This window comes from Microplitis demolitor, chromosome 8 (assembly GCF_026212275.2).
Source record: "Microplitis demolitor isolate Queensland-Clemson2020A chromosome 8, iyMicDemo2.1a, whole genome shotgun sequence".
NCBI lineage: Eukaryota > Metazoa > Arthropoda > Insecta > Hymenoptera > Braconidae > Microplitis > Microplitis demolitor.
In genome coordinates, this window is record NC_068552.1 from 14,871,969 (window position 1) to 14,892,075 (window position 20,107).

The window sequence follows — 20,107 nt, forward strand, 5'->3', positions numbered from 1 at the left end:
TTGGTAAAGTAAATATATATGTATGTTTATAGTATAGTCGATGATCTTTCCTGACGGAAGCAGAACGGAACCGCAAAAGCGGCTTTTAATCAATTCCGGTACGCGTATATGGTATAGCTCCAGGGTATCGTATCTCCAATTTTCTCTATCTCTATTCATACATATAAGCCCTCTCCCCGAGGGTAGATATTCTAGAGACATATCTATCCTCAAATTATTTATTTATACATAATGATTAAAAAGTTATTACATCTGTTAACATGTGGCTGTAATGCCAATTGTTAATCGATAAGTAATTCATTTTTAATCAAATTAAAAATTTATTTATTCGTACTTACACTGTAAAAATTAGCGGAGTGAATGCGAATTAAATTCGGATTACTGTTTATTTATTTAACTCCCTCAGAGTGAAATTCACTCCGAAGGTGAGTTTATTTTAATATTAAAACTCCGAATTAGTGTGAATGTGGATTGAAATAAAATCCGTAATCACTCCCAATTTTTTACAGTGTAAGTACGTTTTTTTTTTTTTTTTTAATAATTATAGAAATTATAAATAATAAATTTAAATTGAGAGAGAAATCATCAGGAAAAATAATATTTAAATATATCTGAAAGGATATGTTAATATTTGGACCACAATAGTTTCTAATATATTTATATTACTATTAATAGTAATTATAAGGCGCTGAGAAAACTGGAACTCTTAGGTTTTTATGCTATGGAAGTTGCGTTCATCTAGTGGAACCATATGATGTTGGAAGTGGTAAGAAGCCGCAATCGCCAATTACTCCCCGCTGCTGCTGTTAAACTTTTGCGCAAATTCTCACACGCGTCTCATCTACCCTATCAGTTTAACGCAAGACTGTGAGCAATTAATAACTTACGACTGGTGTTGTGTTTAAAGAGAATCCTTTGTAAATACCCACTGGTGTTATTTTGACATTGCAACTGACGTTTAGTACTTAATTATTTTGTATATATTCAGTGGATTTACGTGAGATACATAATGCGATTATTAATGTCTTGCGCTACTAAATGCATCGCCGAAGCTTAAAGGATTTAATGAATTAATAGTGTTAAGACAAATTTAATGCTGGAACAATTATGTTTTGACTGACATATTGGGTCGAAGCTACAAAGCTAAGACCCGTTCTGGACAAAATAAACGTAAGAAAACTCTCAAGTTTCATAGCCTCGCCGAAAAAAAATATCGAATTTAAGAATTTTACTATAAGTGTCGAGAAAAGAACGGGATTTTAAGGTCTTCGCCATCTGGTGTTGAAGTCATAAACTCATAAATTACGGACGGATGCGACTGACATTGTAAATCCAATACATACAGGAATAGAATGATTATAATGATGGAATTATCTTGGATTGCCAATAGAACTTCTATTAATGGACTGTAATGGCATATTGTCATCAGTACTATTAAAGTGGTAATTTACGTGTAATCAAACTCTCACCCTCATCCTATTGTCATCTCTCTTAAGAGGGATTCAAGTAATTGATCATGGGTGGTGTACAAAGTGGAACAAACAACTTGGGTGATGCATTATGGACTCAAGAGAGACAACGACAACAAACTCAAAGGTTTATTTACTTACATTTAATACATACTTATTTCAAATTACTAATTTATTTAAGCAATAAACCTTTTAGTGATAATTAAATTTTTCATCAGCACTGAAAATTCAGCCACGAAATTTCAATTGAATTTTTTATGCCAAAGTTTAAAGTTAGAGTAAGCTTCATTTAATCGCGATTAGGTAGTAGTTGGGTGCATATCCTTACAGAAACTTAACTTTTTCTCTCTGTTTCTTCATTCTCTTCTTCTTCTCAAGTCTAAAACTACTTGGGTTAATATGAACTCGAGACATGAATATAAACCTTTGTGTATATCCAGGTGTAGCTTTAAACTACTCAATGTGATTTAGAGTATTGAGAAACTTTTCTTTTATACGATGAAATATCTTGGTTTTGCTCTTAATTAAATCATATATTTCAAAAACTCGTTTGCATAAATAGTAACTTTTACATTATCGCGTGATGCTGTCGTATAATCAAAAAGTCGTTTGTTTTTTATAATAAAAACCATGGTTGGATTCCATTGTTTATAAAATCTCTATAGAAAGTATTTAATAGGGAGAGACATAGTAATTGATCAATGTAATTTTTTTTTTTATTTTTCTTTTACTTGATGCTGTTTCATGTGATAATGACTGATTGTTAATTGGTGCTCGTTGCAGCGGTCAAGCAACGCTTATTAGTACGTGATCGCGATCTAGTTGCTCATCTTACGTGAAGGAATTATTATAAGAGTCGTCGCGATACTCCACTTCTTGCGTGTTTTTTTTTTTGTATCTAAATTTTTTTTTTTTTTTTTAATTAAAGCAAAAATTATGAATTCAGTTATTAAAAAAAAAAAAAAAATCCGTTAAACATGAAAATATTTTTTGCAGTAAATTACTATTAGGAGTTAATTAAAAGCAAACAATTAATTAAATTTAATTTGAATTTAAATTTTAAGTACTAAAAATAAATTTTTTCAAACAGCAAAATATTTTTTTTTGTTTTATAAAAGGGCTTATAAATATTTGATAACTTTCTAAATTATGAATTATGAATAAATAAAGATAAAATTAATCATAAAAAAAGAAATCTTGAGAGAATAATTATAATGATAATACGTATAGAAACATATAGAGTTTACTGAGCGATATTATTATTATACCTCCAAGCATTGATGTACCGTCAGTTCGAATTGAATATGCATGTAAATGTATGTTTACAATACATATTAACAGTAGCGTAAATCTATTTATTGAGTGAAATGCGGTCAAGTATTGGGCTTTGTATCTATCAGTAACAACTCGAGCTAGAGATAATCCTCTCTCAACTCTGGTACTATAACTGAGGCTGTGAATCCGGTGGAACAATTGGATACATTGCATCCAGCAGCTTTATAGTACTGACATTCTATCTAGTCATATTTCCACTTGTGAGTTTTCCGATTTAATGAAAATTTGTGGTTAAAACTTGTTCATCACCCAAACGAACTGCGCATACTAAGCAGAGAGAATACGTTGTTACGTCAGGTGGGATTAAACCCTCCGTCACATTTGATCTATTGAATTACGCGGGTATTTCTCTTGCTAATGCAAAAGAGAAATTTTCCATATTTAAGGAAATGTCAACCTTGGCTGTAATTATCTACACATTTTTAATTATATCCTTCTGTCATTTTTTTTTTTGTTAATCATGTACCTCAATTTCAGTTTAAAAAAAGTAGAAAGGAAAGCGAGTTGTTGAGTTGAGAGGATTGTAATGAGGATGAGAGAGGGTAAAATGGAAATAGCGGAACACCGGACATCCGTATTGAACGTTTGGGTCATACCGGAGTACTCTTTTCGTGTTATGTGGTTTAGTTATACTTTATATTCAACATTTATACGTTCACTCTGCATTATTTTAAATTATTATAATTCTTATATTGTATTATTTGTAGTATATATGACATTCCATCGTGTCTTAAACAAAGAGTACTGTAATAGAAGCTTTAAATTATATTTACATAAGGTTACATGAAAAATCTAAATAAATGTATGCATATGTACATATATATATATATATATATATATAGAGTGGAAATGGTCTTCTAGTGGTTGTTGATAATGTTATAGTAAAATACGCATCGTTTCGCTTCACTCATCAACGAATGTTCTGCATGTTTCACATGCCAGTTGTTATACACGTTCATAAGCATCAAGTTTTACATCAATACCTATTTGTTAGCAAAACAAAGCACTCATTGGGCGTGTTGTGGTTTAACCACTGGTACACCTGGATATTCCGTAGATCGACCAGTTGTGCTGTAAAATTCGCAGAGTCCGTCATAAACAGTTTCGATGCTCTAATTATTAGTGCAGGTGAATTCAAATCGGATTATCACCGTCGTTACGCGGGTTGTTAAATTATTAATTATTGATTATAAATAAAATACAAACAAATACAAATTAGTAGGAATTTAATGGATCGTAAAAAACTAAATGTTTTCGGTGAAAATTGTTTACTGTCAAGTGACGATGGAGTTTGTGGACCCGGGCGAGCCGGAAAATGAAAACAGGTGTGTTAAAATATGTGAAGACTTTTTTTTTATTGTTATTAGAGAATTGTGTATTAGAAAAATTGTTATTATTATTATTATTATTATTATTATTATTATTATTATTATTATTATTATTATTATTATTATTATTATTATTATTATTATTATTATTATTATTTATTGCAACGTAATATTAAATTTATCTTCATGTCAATTTAGCAGTTGAATGGATGCTCGAACAAGTTTAAGTTGCTTTTAGCAGTATAATGGCAAAGTACATTTAGTTATATTATAGCACCCTTAGTTCTATATACATTTGTTGGTGTCACGCGATACCATGCAGTAGCATTAAAGCTTCCGTACTTTAAGCTCTACATTTTCTTTTAAAAGAAAAGAAAATTTTAAAGCTGAGCTAAAAATTAATCCGACAGCATCGCATATTTGACTTGACTGTAATTCTAATTATAAAAAATGGCGTGCAAAGAGCTTGGATTTAACTGTGGCATAAAACCATTTTTTTATTAATTAGTAAAATTAATTTAAAGATTTTAATAATATACTCATTAATTATTAATGAATATTTTTTTTTATGGAATAAAGAAGAATTTTCGACGACGCAATATTTAAGGGACGACCCGTGACGAATGAGTTGACTTACGCAGACACTATTCACTTTCACGATCGTCAGTCCGTGACCATTCTAACCGTTTCTTTCAGCAGCCTTGAATGCATCAATGATCCGCGCTCCAGCTTTTAGTTCTAACCATCAACCCTCGGATTAAATTACATGACAGTGATAATAAACAATTTTAAATAATCGTTACCTTAATTACAGAATTAAAAGAAAATAAACAAAAATCAAACTGATAATTACAATTGAATAAAAAAAATAAATCTCTAATTTATTTATTTATTTAAGTGACGTATTATCATTATGCAATAAAGAAATCGTTATGAAGTTTTCATCCTTCTTCCATGGCAAGTTAACTGTGGAAAGTTTAAACCCAAGTGGGGTTATCAATGTAAAATATAAATACGTAATTTCCCGTGTATCGTTTATGAAGTTGCATGTTGAGAAAATAATAACATTAAATATATACATATATATATTTTAAAACTCTTTTACAACACTAACTCTATGATAATTATATATTTATTATAAACCTTAATCTCGTGTTCTTGATACTTGGCTTTCATAAAAAATAAGAACTTCATATAAAAGGTCGACGTTACTTCCTGTATTTTAATTTCATCATTGTTATTTTTTATTTCATTATTTAAAATATATTTTATTTAAACATCTGCAAGGTCGACTATCAGTGAATCACGCTCCACCTTCACCTGGTACACTTTTTACCGGTAACGCATATAAATATATATTGTATACTGTTATATATTATATTATATTATATATATATATATATATATATATATATATATATATATATATATATATATATATATATATATATATATATATATATATATATATGAACGTGCAGGTGGTTTTGGGTTATTAGGTGTAGGGGTTGGGACAATTCAAAAGTTTGTATCAGTTCTCATGGGAACTCGAATACTTGCTTGGAAACACAATTCATTTCAGTTATGAACTGTTTCTCGACATGTACGATTGTTAGTAACTCTCTTGTTTAAAAATTTTCAATTACTTTATAAATTAATAGTTATTTTTATTTTTATTACTAGTTCCTTTGTTGCAGACAAAAAAGCTTTCAGTGATTTTTTTTCTGCAAGATAAAAGTTATTTTAGAGTAGTGCGTAAAACGATCTTTTTCCACGACGTTAAGTTCTATGGGGAGTGTCATCGTAGTGCTCTTAACAGAGAGCCGATCAAAAGAAATACGATAGAGATAAAAAAAAGTTGATGGATTAATTTTTTTTTTTGGTTGCTTGTGTTGAACTGTTAGTTTAAAAAAAGCTCCTGGTGATGCATTAGTTATATATTTGTCGTTTGTTTGTATAAACAAACGCGTCAAGTGTTGTGATTTATGTTTTATGTTAGAAATATATTACTCATGAGGGGTTGCAAAACATGCAAACATTTTGTATTTATTTTTCAGCTTTGTTGTGTATGTTTCTATTATATTTTTTTATACGCTAAAAAAAATGATAACTATTATCATCTTCCAAGAGGAAATGATTATTATATTGTATGATATAATAATTATTATACTTATATACGCAGTAAAAAATATAGTGTATCTGTAAAGTCAACATTTTTCAAAGTAAATTCAACACAAATAGTCAGTGTTAAAGAAACAATACAAATATTGTGTGGACCGTTTCTAACACAGTTTATGTTGATTTTAACACAAAATTTTTTACTGTGTACATCAACTATTCTTTTCTTGTACACTGAAAAAAAAAGTTATTTGAGCCAAAGATATCGTATATTTGGATGTGGCCTAATAAATATTTAATTGTGAGAAATAGGGGGGGGGGGCGAAGCGGGGTACTTAAGGAAATACTATGGTTCCGAGGACTCAAATACGCTAAATCTTTTTGTTATTAATGATATCCGAAGTAAATACACAAAAATTTCAGTTGCCGTTGAAACAAAAAGATTTTCACTTTGGCGGGCAAAATGGGGTATCCCCTAAAAAAGGCAAAAAAAAAACAATTCTGTATATTAAATAAAATTGATCAAATTAAATTTTTTTTGTGAGCAATTTACATAAATAAACATTACATTTTACACAATTATTTGATGCAGAAGAAGAAAAAAAAATTTTTACCAGTTTTTTTATCATAAATTAAAAGCCATAAACATTTTTTGACTGAAACTCGATTTTTGAAAAAGTTTAACAAACAATATTCAAAATAATACTCAATTATGTTTACAAAAGAGATTTTGAAACGTCTAAAAAACATTTAAAAAATAAAAATTTTTTTTATAAAATTTTGGGGGTACCCCGTTTTATCTACTCTACCCCCTTTGCCCCCCCCCCATATAATATATTTGAGTAGTTTAATTGCGTGAAATAAATGATTTGTGGTAAAGAAATGATTCAATTGCTACAAATAAATAAGGACTTAAAATATATGTAGTATCGTCAAATTTTAGATTATTTGTCACAAATTTAATATCTGTACCATAAATATATCAATTATATACCACAAATAAATGGTATATTTTTATTAAATCATAAAAATATTCGACTGTCATCTTAATATAAAATATCAACTGTCATATTTAGTTGTACCAAATATATTTATTTGTCATTAAGAAATATTTTGAAAAAAAAGCCAAAAATAAATTAATTTATTTGGGACAAATATTTATTTTTTTCAGTGTAGTAATATTTATCATTGCTGACAGTATCATCTAGACCCTCTTTTAAATTTTAAGTAGTGAAAATAGTAACTATTTACAATTTACATTGCAAAAAATTGGGAGTTTATTTTTTCAGCTGAGTGATTTCAGAATGATCTGGATTTTATTTCGAATTGCATTCACTCCGATTTGGAGTTTTAATATTAAAATGAACTCCCCTTCGGAGTGAATTTCACTCTGAGGAGATTAAATAGATAAACAGTCATCCGCTTCGCATTCACTCCGAAGTTACTCCGCTAATTTTTTACAGTGTACTAATGAAAAGTATATCACTAATTTAAATAGTGGTATACTTTTCACTAGCAATAAATGAAATATTCACTGCAAAATAGTAATTTTTACTAATTCGTTTTCAGAGAGTAGTGATATTTCTTATATCCGAAAAATTTGTAAATTGAGTGATCTGAGATGATAATGGTTATCGTCTCGGATAAAAAAGGTTAACTATCTCCAATAGAAAAAGTTAATATAAGAGAATGAGAATCTTGAAAATGTAAAGATGGGAGTAGTGACTTCGTCAATATAAGAGACATTACCACTTTTTTTTTCAGCGTGTTTGATTGATAGATTTTTTTTTGTTTCATGATGATATTTTTTTTTTGCCACTTACTTTTAACTTTTTCACGTTTACGTTCCTTTTTCTGCTGTCTTGGGCTATCAGCTGGAATAAATTTTTTACCTACGAAGTTTTATTAAGTAATAATAAAAAAATCTTCCGTTATTCCGTCTTTTCTCTCTCTCTCTCTCTTTTTTTTTTTATTTTTTTTTTTTCTGTAATTGTACAAAGAATGAGTTAAGATTTCCATCTCGGGCTTAATGTCAAGTGTACTCTTTGTAAGATGTAGATTAGACATGAAAGTGACGTAAAAGCTCGAGAGTAGTTGGATATAAAAGGAAAAAGCTCTTGGCGCCATTTAAATGGGTAATTAATTTAGCGTTAATCATCCCGATTGTTTTACTAATGGATTATATTTTGTTGACAATTGTTGTTCCCATAATTTAATTTAACACTAACGACCCCATAATATGTAGTTCAGTCGGTAAAAATAAAGGAAAAAATTTACTCAAGTCTTAAAGAGAGATTTAAGTGAAAATAAAACCACAAAATAGTGAATGTGGTCAATAAATATATAACAAAACAAATAAAAAGTCCTGAGAGATTTCATTGGACAGATGAGAATGCTGTTATTTTTCATGTTTACTTATAATTATAATAAATACACTTTCGCGTAATTGGATACATCTATTACAGAAGCTGCTGTTGAAGCAAAAAAAAAAATCAGGTAATACTTTCTTCGTGTCTTGTATATGAATCGACAATCTGACACCTTAATAGATGACTTGGATTATAATAATGATAATAATAATAATTATTAATGAGGGCAAATATCAAGTCAAGCGTGATAATTGATAGAAAAAATTATACGTCAATGATACGAGAAACAAGAGGGTATAGATGTGCATTGCTCCGTTAAATTAACCTCAAGGTCTCGTTAACAAATTTTAAATTTATTCATAAAATAAAAAAAAAATTTTTTTTTATTTATTTATTTATTAGTATGTAGATTTATTCGATTATTTATAATTATGATAGCAGCTATGAATAAATAAAAAATAAAAAAATTTGTTGAATTATTTGATAAAATTTTAAACTCAAACAGAAGGTACCAACGTGACAGGATTCAAATTGAAAGTCAATAATAAAACTTGTTCACTAAACCAATTACTAAAAGACTTGCCAAGAATTTACTGTCGCTTCTATACTTAAAGATGCAATCTTGGAAAATTTTTTTATCCGTAAGCTGCTAAATATATATACATATATATAGTAAACCTCTAAAATTTCCTCTGATTATAATAATAAATTTTACTACGAAATTAAAAATAATAAATTCAATTCAGCAGCAAAAAAAAAATTTTTTTTCTCCATTTAAAAATATTGCAGCGCGCCCCAAAAATAAATTATCATATTAAAATATTCAAATTAAATTATGAAAAAAATGCATTTAAATTCAAAAATTAAACAAAAAATTAACGCCGTTTAAAATACAAATTTTAGCAAGTGACCTTTTGTTTTTTTTTTAAATCTGAAGAACTTTTAATTGTTAACGAGGACATGATTGTTTAAAGTCATGGTTTATGAGCCAGAGTTTTCTAATTTAAATTAGAGCCTTAGAATATGTATCGCGTTCTGTGAAAAAATTTAAAAAAAAAAATAGAAAAATTATAATTACGTTATGCTCAGTCCACAAAGACCTTGACATGCGACTTGTCGGCTATTATTATTATCATATTAAATTAAAATATCCTAAACTACAATTAATTTCACTTTTCTATTCAATGTTAATTTCATTTTTATTATCTCTCGTTTTTTTCATATACTTTATTATTATACTTGTTATCAAGATTCATCTGTGCATTAAGTAGTTAGCTTAGACACGTTTATAAATTATCATTATATTCTATAAAGCAGAGATATGAGATAAATAAAATGTGTCTTTAGAATTATTCGCGAATTAAATGTTTAGTTGAAACAAATTTAATTTTAAGTCACGAGTGGGGTCCCAAGATTTAAGTGACGAGACTTGTTGCAAGTTGGTGCTTCAGTTAAGACCACTTAGACCATTGTTTTGTATTGTACTGCGTTATATTGTGCTGTGTATGAATGTATTCATTGCCTCCCACTACTTAAAAAGTTTTCAGTGCGGCCTGATGGGGAAGTCGGGCCATAACTCGACCCAAGAGGCCACCAATCGAGCAACTACCACTTTCGTTCATAGTTTGAACCGAGTAAAGTCGAGTGTTCTGGGCAGGTGTGCTACGATCAAAGAGTACGGTCACGCGATATCGATTGTCATTTCAGACCTCTCGTATTATTTATAAATATTTTAGTAGTTCATGTTTTTAAATTTTTATCTTAACTAAATATAATATATGCCAGTGATTATTTATTTAAGAAACTAATCAATGAATTGAAAAATTGTAATTCGAGTTGAGAATAAAACTGAGTGTTAAATTTTAGATCTAAGATGAAAAATTTTTTTAATATATAAGTTTACTTGCTAACGGTGAGTGTCTAAAAATTTCGCATTAGAATTTTTTTCTAATTTTTTTTTTTCAATCTATTACGAAGCTTTCAATATTTTTCTATCAAAGTATTCAAATACCCTCAATATTTTTGTGGTATAAATTTTTTTTTAAACTTTTCTGGTTTAAACTTTTACTCATTATAACTTCGTATAATGATTTTTATTTCCAAAGTTTGTTTAAAAAATTTTGATTTATTATTATTATTTTTTTTCCTTTTTTTTTTTTATGAGGATAAAAATTTTTAATGGATTTTATTATCCGAGAGATGTTAAGATTTTTTTGAAGCTCCGTTTTAATCTTCTAAGCGTAGTTTCATTTTTACTCTTATTTCATATAATATCTTCTTTAAGGATTACGTTTGTAGCATTATAAAAAAAAAAAAAATAGATTACGGTTTTTGATGTTCTCACAATAAATATATTTTATTGTCATGTCGAAGACAATTTTTATCGAGCGTTATGTTATACAATTGATATAAAGGATATAGAAACAAAAAAAAAAAAAAAAAAAAAAAAAATTCACAGAACTTGTGCTTTTTTTTTTGTTTTTTATTTGAGTTTATAATTTATCACGAGGACTTTGGGCGGTGCAAGCTATACTAAGATTGATGTTTCGAGGTAGGTTATTTTAGCAGAAAAAAAAAAATAAAATAAAAAGCAAAAGTCATAAATATTAAATATATTCTGTTAAAGAAGTAGTATAATATATTGATGGATTTAGTTTATTTATTTTATACGGGCAAGTAGATACTTTGCTGTCAAGTCAAGCATCAGTTGTTTCGAGTGCGATACTTCTTCCGGTTAGGGTCATAGGATATTCCTCGCCTGTATTCTTATACGTGAGGAGATACAAGGCTATTGTACTGTGACACCCACCCTATAAGTACTAAATAACCGTTGGTTAAAGACAATATATATGTATATATATATGTAGACATTGTCTTTAACTTTAGTAAACGGAAATTTATAATCGATTAGTACTCGATCTGCATCATTGACCATCGGGGAGGTCATTAATAGCTGAAGGAAGTTATGCTGTCTATTTATGACATAATGGTCAATTTAATAATTAATTAATTTTTAAGTGCGCTGAGAAAGTAATAGGTAATTAAATAAAAAAATATAATTAGTTATTGAGTAAAATTATTTTTATAGCGTAGGTGAGTGCATTAAAAAATGCGGATGCGTAATACGTTACTTGCGAGTGGTATTTTTGTGAGTAATTATTTTTATTTAACACGATGAAAGTCACGTTTGCTAAATATTTTATTGAGATTAATTTTAATTTTTAAATATGAAAGTATTGTAATAATAAAAAGTAGAGTAAGGAATAAAAATATGTGGAGATAATATATTTAATAGTTTATAATAAATATTTAATGAATAATTTATATGCTTGAAAAATTCAGGAATTATAGATAATACGTTCGGGTGATATTTATCGCTGCAACGTGAATTTTATTATTTATTGTTTGAATTTTTAATTTTAAATAAAGTCATTATGAATTGCGATAAAATTAATAAATCATAAATTTATATAATAATTGAGTTTCATACTTTTTTTTTTTTTTTTTAATGGGTGAATGATTTTTTTATAACGATTTTAGTTACTGAGTTAATGATTCTAGCTAAACATAAAAAATTGAGTTACGCAATATTATTTTACAAATAATTATTTTTAATATCGAAAATTAGTTCAGTAAAGAAAAAACTAGTTGATTATTATTATGAAAGATTCGTGATATAATTTAATTAAGGAAAATAATAATTCCTAAACTTTACGAATCGTATTATATTAATGATAACTTTTATTAATTTATTTTAATTATTTACCGACGTTCAGAAAGAAAATATAATTTACGACTAGGGGATGAAAATTTTGTCAGAATGTCATAATTACAGAAAATGAGTTGTATACACAGAAGACAAAGATTTCTTGCCTTAAAAAAGTTTTACTTGACCCAAGAAATTTTTTGCAATTTGAATGGAAAAGAAAAATTTTCTTAGGGCAAGAAAAAATTTCTTAAGAAAATTTTTGTTTTTATTTTATAATGGAAAATATTTCTTGCGCCAAAAAACGCTTATTATCTGTGCAATAATAATAATAAAAATTTATTTGAATAAAATTTGTACGGTTGCCTAATTTCGAAACACAATAAGGGACAAATTTTTTAAAATCAATTTTTTAGTATTTTTATTTCAAGTGGAGTCTTGTGAACATGATTAAATACATATTTCAAAAATTTTACGTTTTTCCGTTACCGTGTTTTGAAAGTGGACAGCCGTGTAGTTCAGCAATAAAAATTTGTAAGAGTAAATTATTTTTTTTCTTTTTCTGAGAAGAAAAGAAATGGCGAAAGAGATCACGTATCACTCTGTTTATATTTTTTTCGTCCGATGTCCGAAAGCTGTTACAATGAAAATCCGCGTTAAAATTACATAACGATCAGCCGGAGAGAAGAACAATGAATGAAATCGGATGGAGGAGATGTCGGTGTTTCCTCAAAGATTTGTTTTATTCATTTTAGTTGCGGAACCTCATTTATCCTTTCAATTAGTCAAAACATTTTATTTTATTTTCTTTTGTTTTTCTTTTTTTATGGGAAACTCTTTTAATTCAACAAACGTACAGACAGGCAGACTATACCTATCTGATGATGTTGAAAAAGTTAAGAAAGACGAGAAATGTGGGGAAAAAGTATTCTGTCCAAGTTTTCCACCACGTTTCTAAGCTACATCTAGAGTTGAAGACTCTAGGGATTTTCCCTGTTCTTTTCTTAAGAATATATACAACGCTGTATAGTATATATAAATTTTATCGTACATATAAAGTAAAGTAAAGTTAAATACATACTAAAGACAAGTTTTTTTATTCTATATCTATTTCTATATAATCACAAGCTTTTAATTTTTGTATTGTCTTCAGCAGACTATATTTTTTACGATGCTGTCCGGTTAATTTTATTTTTTTTCTATCTTGATAGCCTCGAGTCAATTATTTCAACTCGACTATCATTACATAACTAGCCAATTTAAAAAACTTAATGTCCAGTTTTTTTTTTTTTTTAATTTAAAGCCTAGATTTTTTAAAAATCTATGAAGGTTACAAAATAAATCATTTTTTTTTTATTAATTTTCAGTGCACGCGTAAATCAGTTATAATTGGATTAAAATGCGTATATCAGGTACAGAAAAGAGGCTTTATATTGTACAGATTTTTTTTTCATTTCCGTTAAAGAGATTTTCATGTCCATTCATGTTTGCCCTCGCTGGAAAATCAATGCAGCTTCATTTGGTGTCCCGGCGAGAGCTTGATTGAGTTTTAATTGATTTTAAATCCAACACATAAGTTACTATATCCCCATAATCAATTTCTTTTTAAAAAAAAGTATTCATTTTTATTTATAATCCACCTACTTCATTAAAAAAATTAAAAAAAATAAAGAATAAGTGACCTTTCTTATATAAATATTTCGCTAATATGACCAGTGGTTTTTGGTCGCGTACCTTGAGACTTGAATTTGTAATTCAGAGTATCACTTTAACCTTGAATAATTTTTTCACTGCATTCGTTTACTGCATAAGAGAAACCGTGACGCGTGACAGCATGTTTATGGGTATGAGGCAATTTATTGTTATGTAAAAGAGATTTTATTCCAAAAGCATCTTAATACAGGTGTATTTATTTAAGATATTGATTTAAAAAATAAATAAATGAATGAATGAAGGCTTGATTTTAACAATTTACAGGAGATCCACACGTTACGATTCAACCCAAAATGGACAAAATACCCAAGACAGGCGTAAATTACTTAAAAGAACAAGAAGTTTAGCAGTGATATCTGAAGACGTAACGAAAAGTGATAGGGGAAGTCAAAACTATCATCTTGGTGACCCTAATCTTTTGATTCCTCGGAGACCTCAGCTTATACCGAGAGCTAAATTGATCGACAGGAACTCTTTGAAAGATAGGTAATGATACCCAATTAAATATTACAAAGAAATATTGAACAAATGTTTGATAGTAGTTAAGATAAAATTATATGGTTTGGTTATTTTAGACTATCTAAAAGTCAACAGCACCTTTCGGATGTTAACGACAGATATCACGAGGCGAGGCCCTATCACTCTCACTCGACGTGCGATCTACATACGACACAGCCTCAATCTTATTATCATCCCGAGATCCATTACAGTCGCAACGAAAGCCGTCAAGATCCCGATCGATTGAATATTCTTAATTGGCCGAGGACTCCGCGCAGGTACAAGAGTCATCAGGATCTCGACACCGTCAGCGGCCTTGTTGATATTGTCGAAGACAATTGGCCTCTTGAAGAGATTCATCGACAGTGTGATATATACACTCAGGTTATTTTTATTTATTCTTCTACTTGGACTCTTTTTTTTTTGTAATAAATTATTCAATAGCCCGCGTGTTTATTTGAAATTGTTCACGCACAAGTATCATCCATTAACGTAATGAAATTCTTAGCATGACACGAAAAAAACAAATGTTTAGATTTTTATTTCTCTCTTTTTATCAGTTTGTTTAAAAAAAAAAAAAATTCAACTTTGCGGTAAAATGATTTTGCTTAAATTACTTTTTATAAGACCGTAAAATCAACAGGAAAATATTTAAAATTCAATTTTAAAAACGTATATTAAAATGTTTTCGTATCTAAGTAAACTATAAAAGTCTTTAAATAATAAAAAAAATATATCTTTTTGGCACTGGTTCTATTAATGGACATTTAAAAAAAAAATATTACATGTATAGAAAACCGCAATGCGTATACATTTAATATTATATAGTAAAGAGGAATTTGTATATGTGAATATCTACATAAATGTGTGTAGTGTAAAGTAATAAACGTATATTTGTACATTTTATAATGTAGGTCAAACGTAAGCGCAAGGAGCACAGAAGTTTGGATAGCATTTTATTTGAAGATGAGGGAGAACTGGAGTATTTTGACGTGTTAAATCTATTACCATTGTCCAAAGTACGTCTAGAGCTTGACGATTCAGACAATCGTCACAGTAATTCAAGTGTTTCTGAAAGAACAAACCAACTGTCACGTATAACAAACTTTGAAGAAGTGCAAACATCCAGTGAAACTGACGAAGGGTCCGAAGATTCTGAGCCGCGACATACACCCAAGATTCTTCAAGTTTCCGAATTTTCCGACGACTGTCAAGACAACTCTGTACATCACGGAAGTAATGTGACGGATGAAGAAAAATGTAAAAATCATTCAATCAACGGGAATGACAACAACGACAATGACAATGAACAAGAAAATGACAATCAGACAGTAAAAGTAATCGATAAAACTCGAAAAGCCAACACAGACGAAGAATCTTGGCGTAGTCTCATTTCGCTGTCAAGCCGTGGCGCTTGGGAAACAGATTCGCACCGACATCATCATCATCATCATCACCATCACCATCGAGAGCCCTTGAGAATAACTGAGGAGGAAAATCAACAAGGAGAGGAAGTGGAAGTGGCTGAAGAAGTTAAAGAGCTACCACGTGAAATAGACATTCGAGATAAAGCAAATAATTCTGGTGAAGAGATCTTACCGAGTTCTCTAGATGTTGTTGTTGATTCTCCGCAAGTCGCTGTTGATATTGGTTCAAATTCACCAGTGGAATCAAATGCCTCAAACGCTACTGGTAATATAAATAAGTCTGACAAAAAGGAAATAGATACGGAAATTAAGGAAACTGAAGATTTAAATACTACTTGGGTTTCTGATAATACTGATGAAAAAGACACAGATAAGATGTCTCGCAGGCCACAGGTGCTGAAAATTGTCGACAACGAGGTCACGCGTAGACGCAGTCGTGCTACTAATATCGCCGAAATTGATGTCGGAGCTAACGATTCGCTGGAAAAACACTTGGAAGTTAATAAAACGGAAGCAAACGATCACAATCATTGTGCTGAATCCGTGACACAAAAACCCGTGGATTCTACAGCCGTGATAAAAATTGATGTAAGTTATTTTTTATGTTTATCTATCGTGAAAAAAAAAAAAAAATTATATATATATATATATTTAATCCCGTATACTTTATAGTTTTAATTTAATCTGCATTTTAGGAGCCGAGCCAGGAATGCGAAAAGCGCTTGAGCATTGAGAGAACCCGGAATTTTTTTGAAGCTAAAAGTTTAGGAATGGAAGGGATTAAAAATGAATGCAATCAAGGCAGGTTCGAGAGAATTGTTAAGGAAACTTCAAATATTATTGGGAAAGCATGTAATGCTGTGAAAGGGAGTCTTGGGTTTGAAGCGAGATCAGAGAGCTCTGATTTGGGACTCGGTTCTGATTGTGGAAGTGATACGAGACGCAGATCTATTGACGAAGGGGACGATGGTGTTGACGATACGGGTAATCGTCGTCTTAAGAACAAGTCTGAACACAGTGATAGTAATAAATATTTGAAACCTAAAACGAATTTAACAAGATCACACAGTTGCGTTGACTCGATAGAATCACAGGGAACAGATGGTCCGGAATTTGATCACATTCGTTACAAAATTATTAAGTCGAGATTATTTGGTAAGAATATATTTAGTAATGTCCAGAACAAAGGTGAAAGCTACGATGGACTGATGGAATATTTGAGAGAGTATTCTTTTCAAGAGCTCTTGCTCGACAATAATGTCGTTATTATTGAGCCAGTACGCGCCGAACCGGTGGAAATAAAGACCTCATCGATGCAAAGTAAAAGCAAGTCGACGTCTGCTCAATGTAGCAGGGTCACTGTTAGTAGTGGAAGTAGTAGTGGAGCTACTACAGTTAGTACGACACAAAAGAAAGAAGAGAATGGCCAGGGTGATGGAAAGATTGAGAATGATATGACAAAAAGCCCGAAGCAATCAACTCTACGGAAACACTTTTTTTATCATCCAATCAGGTATGAAAATTGTATTTTAATATTTAATCTAAATTATTTTTTCCAACTGCGTCAATTTAGAATTTGTAGTTATGACTAATGAGAAATAATATTAAATAATCAGTTCGGTGAACAGGGTTAACCGGGAACTTATTGATGAGGAACTACCAGATCCCGACACGGTCAAGAATGTTCGTGAAATGTTCGAAGCAACTCTCCGTTCGAAAAATTTTTCCCGTGGACAGGAAACGAACCCTAACAGCAGCAGCAACGGAATGAAACCGAGAAAAAGTGTGAGCATGAAAGATCTGACAAGTATTGACGGACGTTCGGATGAAAATAGTGAACGTAATTCTGAAATTTCTAGGTAATCCATTAAATTAAATAATTATTTTACTCAACTTTAAAGTACTTTCGTGATCTAGCAATACAATGAACTTTAATGGCTTTGTTTTTTTTTTTTTTTTTTTTTGGGATTACAATGTAGGTCTAGATGTTCGAGCAGGGCAAAAGATCTAACAAGGCTTTTTGAGAAACTCGATAAAAACAGCTCACGTAGCGCGCAAAATGTTAAAGGGGAGGTCGGAAGCAGTAAGAGTGATTCGAAAACTAAAATTCTCGCTCAATCCTTTGAAGCACGAAGTGGAAATACTTCTCCAAGTGATTCTGGGTGTGCAAGAAATAAAATATCTCCGACGCGTTATCGACAACAGAGCTGTCACCAACGACAACGTCAACAGCAGCGTAGTTGGGACGCAGGAAGTGTAAGTTCTGGAGTCTCCAGTGATTATCCGGATACTGATCCTGGCAGTGGTGTACAGTGTACGTCATCTGAGGATGAAGAGATTGATTATCGTGATGAGGAAAGTTCGTTGCGAGATCAGGATAATCAGCGTGTTCAAGCTCACTTTGTTTCCCAGGATGTACTCAGAAAAATACGGGAATGCGGTACTTCTGTTACTTATTATGGTGGTAAAGTTGTTAACACGTGCAATGGGCCTCTCATATCACCCATGAGCAGTAAAATGAAAAAGAGACAGGAACGTCTTTTGGGTCTTGATGATTGCGTTAAATTTCGATTAGTCAAGAGCAATTCTTGTGACAGTAGACTCGAATTAGCTGGTAGGGTTATCGAGAGACGTTCAAAATTAGAGGCAAGAGAAAACTTTGCCAATAACTATAGCTATAATAATAGTAATATTAATGATAGTATCGCGAAAAAATCCGATTTGCGAAGGTGTACGATTATCGAGACACCGAGTATTGAAATTACTTCTCTAGACGGTAACTCAAGACTCGATGAGGATCATATTGAAACGGAAGAAAAAATAACAAAACGTGAACCGCCGGTTGTCATTGGGTTGGAACCAAAAAAAGATGATAATCGAAACTGTAGTGACTCAGCGGGTTTCAAAGCGAATTTTAAGCTTGGTAAAATCGATGACAATAAATCATCAGCAGTTGCTTTAAACAATGGGTTCGGAAGTGCACTTACGCGATGGCAGATAAATGAAAATCATTGGAATAAAAAACAAGAGTTTGGTAAAATGGAGTTTGAAGAGTTTGAAGTACTCGAGGATAGTTTGAACGGCGATTAAAAAATTGCTTATAAAAAATTTTGAGTTTTATTTTTTGAATTTTCACCATAATGATTATTCATTTATATTAATGCATTTGATGTTTTATTTAAATTTTAATAATATTAATATTAAATGAATTGCAGTAAGAATATGATAATATATTTAGGATATATAGGCATAAATATACATATTTAAGTCAAACCCGGTCAACGGTCAGTGAGAATATGTAAATTCACATTTATTCTACTTAAATGTAATTATACTGCTTAATTAGATGGACTAAAAAAATGCTTTAAATTTTCACAGAGAAAATTATTATTTTACCATTTAAATAATATGTTTTTAATTTTATCATGTAAAATGTGTGTTAAATATGTAATTGTCTATAACGAAATATACTTTATTATTAACAATAACCATTATTTAATTTTGTTCGAAGGCAAAGTATAAAATTAAATTTTCCTCATCAGCTGTCGGCAAATATATTAAATTAAGTGATGCGCGATTAAAAGTACACGTTAAGTGTTTTATTTTTATCAGAAACAATACTTACTTTATATTATACGTAATATAGTTAAGTGACAAGTGATCGATAAAACTGCTGAGAATTATTATACGAATAAGTTTAATATCTAATCTTGTCATCGCATTCTTTGATCTTTAATGCTTTGTGATGATATCTATTGGCCTCCGCAAAGTAAAGCCTTTAACTATGATTTCATCCGCTATTTTTTTTTTTTTTATTTCTCAATATAAGTAAATAAAGAATCATCAAACAGAGAAATTCTCCGAGTTGAAGATAAAATTGCTCAGCAATCTGTGGAGTCCACGTGAGTCCTTCGATACCTCGATCCTACATTCTTTTATTGATCAGCAAAAATGTATGTGTGCAATATTATCTTATTGAATTTATATAACTTTATGATTAAATCTTATAATATGAGTTTCCGTACTTACTTCGTTTAATTTAATGAGTAATTTTAAATGATTAAAATTAATTTAATTTATATTAAATTGCATACTACGGGTATTATTAATTAAAAGCTATCATCATATTTCTTGACGTTATAAT

At 29.9% G+C, this 20,107-nt stretch overlaps 2 protein-coding genes across 3 annotated transcripts in view; one reads left to right on the forward strand and one right to left on the reverse strand.

Annotated features, from left to right (window-relative positions):
• LOC103573175 (calcium uniporter protein, mitochondrial) overlaps positions 1–20,107 on the reverse strand; it is a 35,806-nt gene that overhangs the window by 4,153 nt on the left and 11,546 nt on the right. The window lies entirely within an intron of this gene.
• Positions 1,449–19,428, forward strand: LOC103573174 (uncharacterized). Of its 2 annotated transcripts, none has more exons than XM_053741082.1 (7): positions 1,449–1,596; positions 14,303–14,524; positions 14,614–14,920; positions 15,451–16,551; positions 16,659–17,476; positions 17,580–17,822; positions 17,943–19,428. In XM_053741082.1, exons 1-7 carry the CDS (start codon positions 1,517–1,519, stop codon positions 19,051–19,053), a joined length of 3,882 nt encoding a protein of 1,293 aa, XP_053597057.1. In that variant the 5' UTR covers positions 1,449–1,516; the 3' UTR covers positions 19,054–19,428. The 2 variants fall into 2 exon arrangements, with proteins under 2 accessions (XP_053597057.1, XP_053597058.1); XM_053741083.1 differs by having other exon boundaries at positions 17,592–17,822.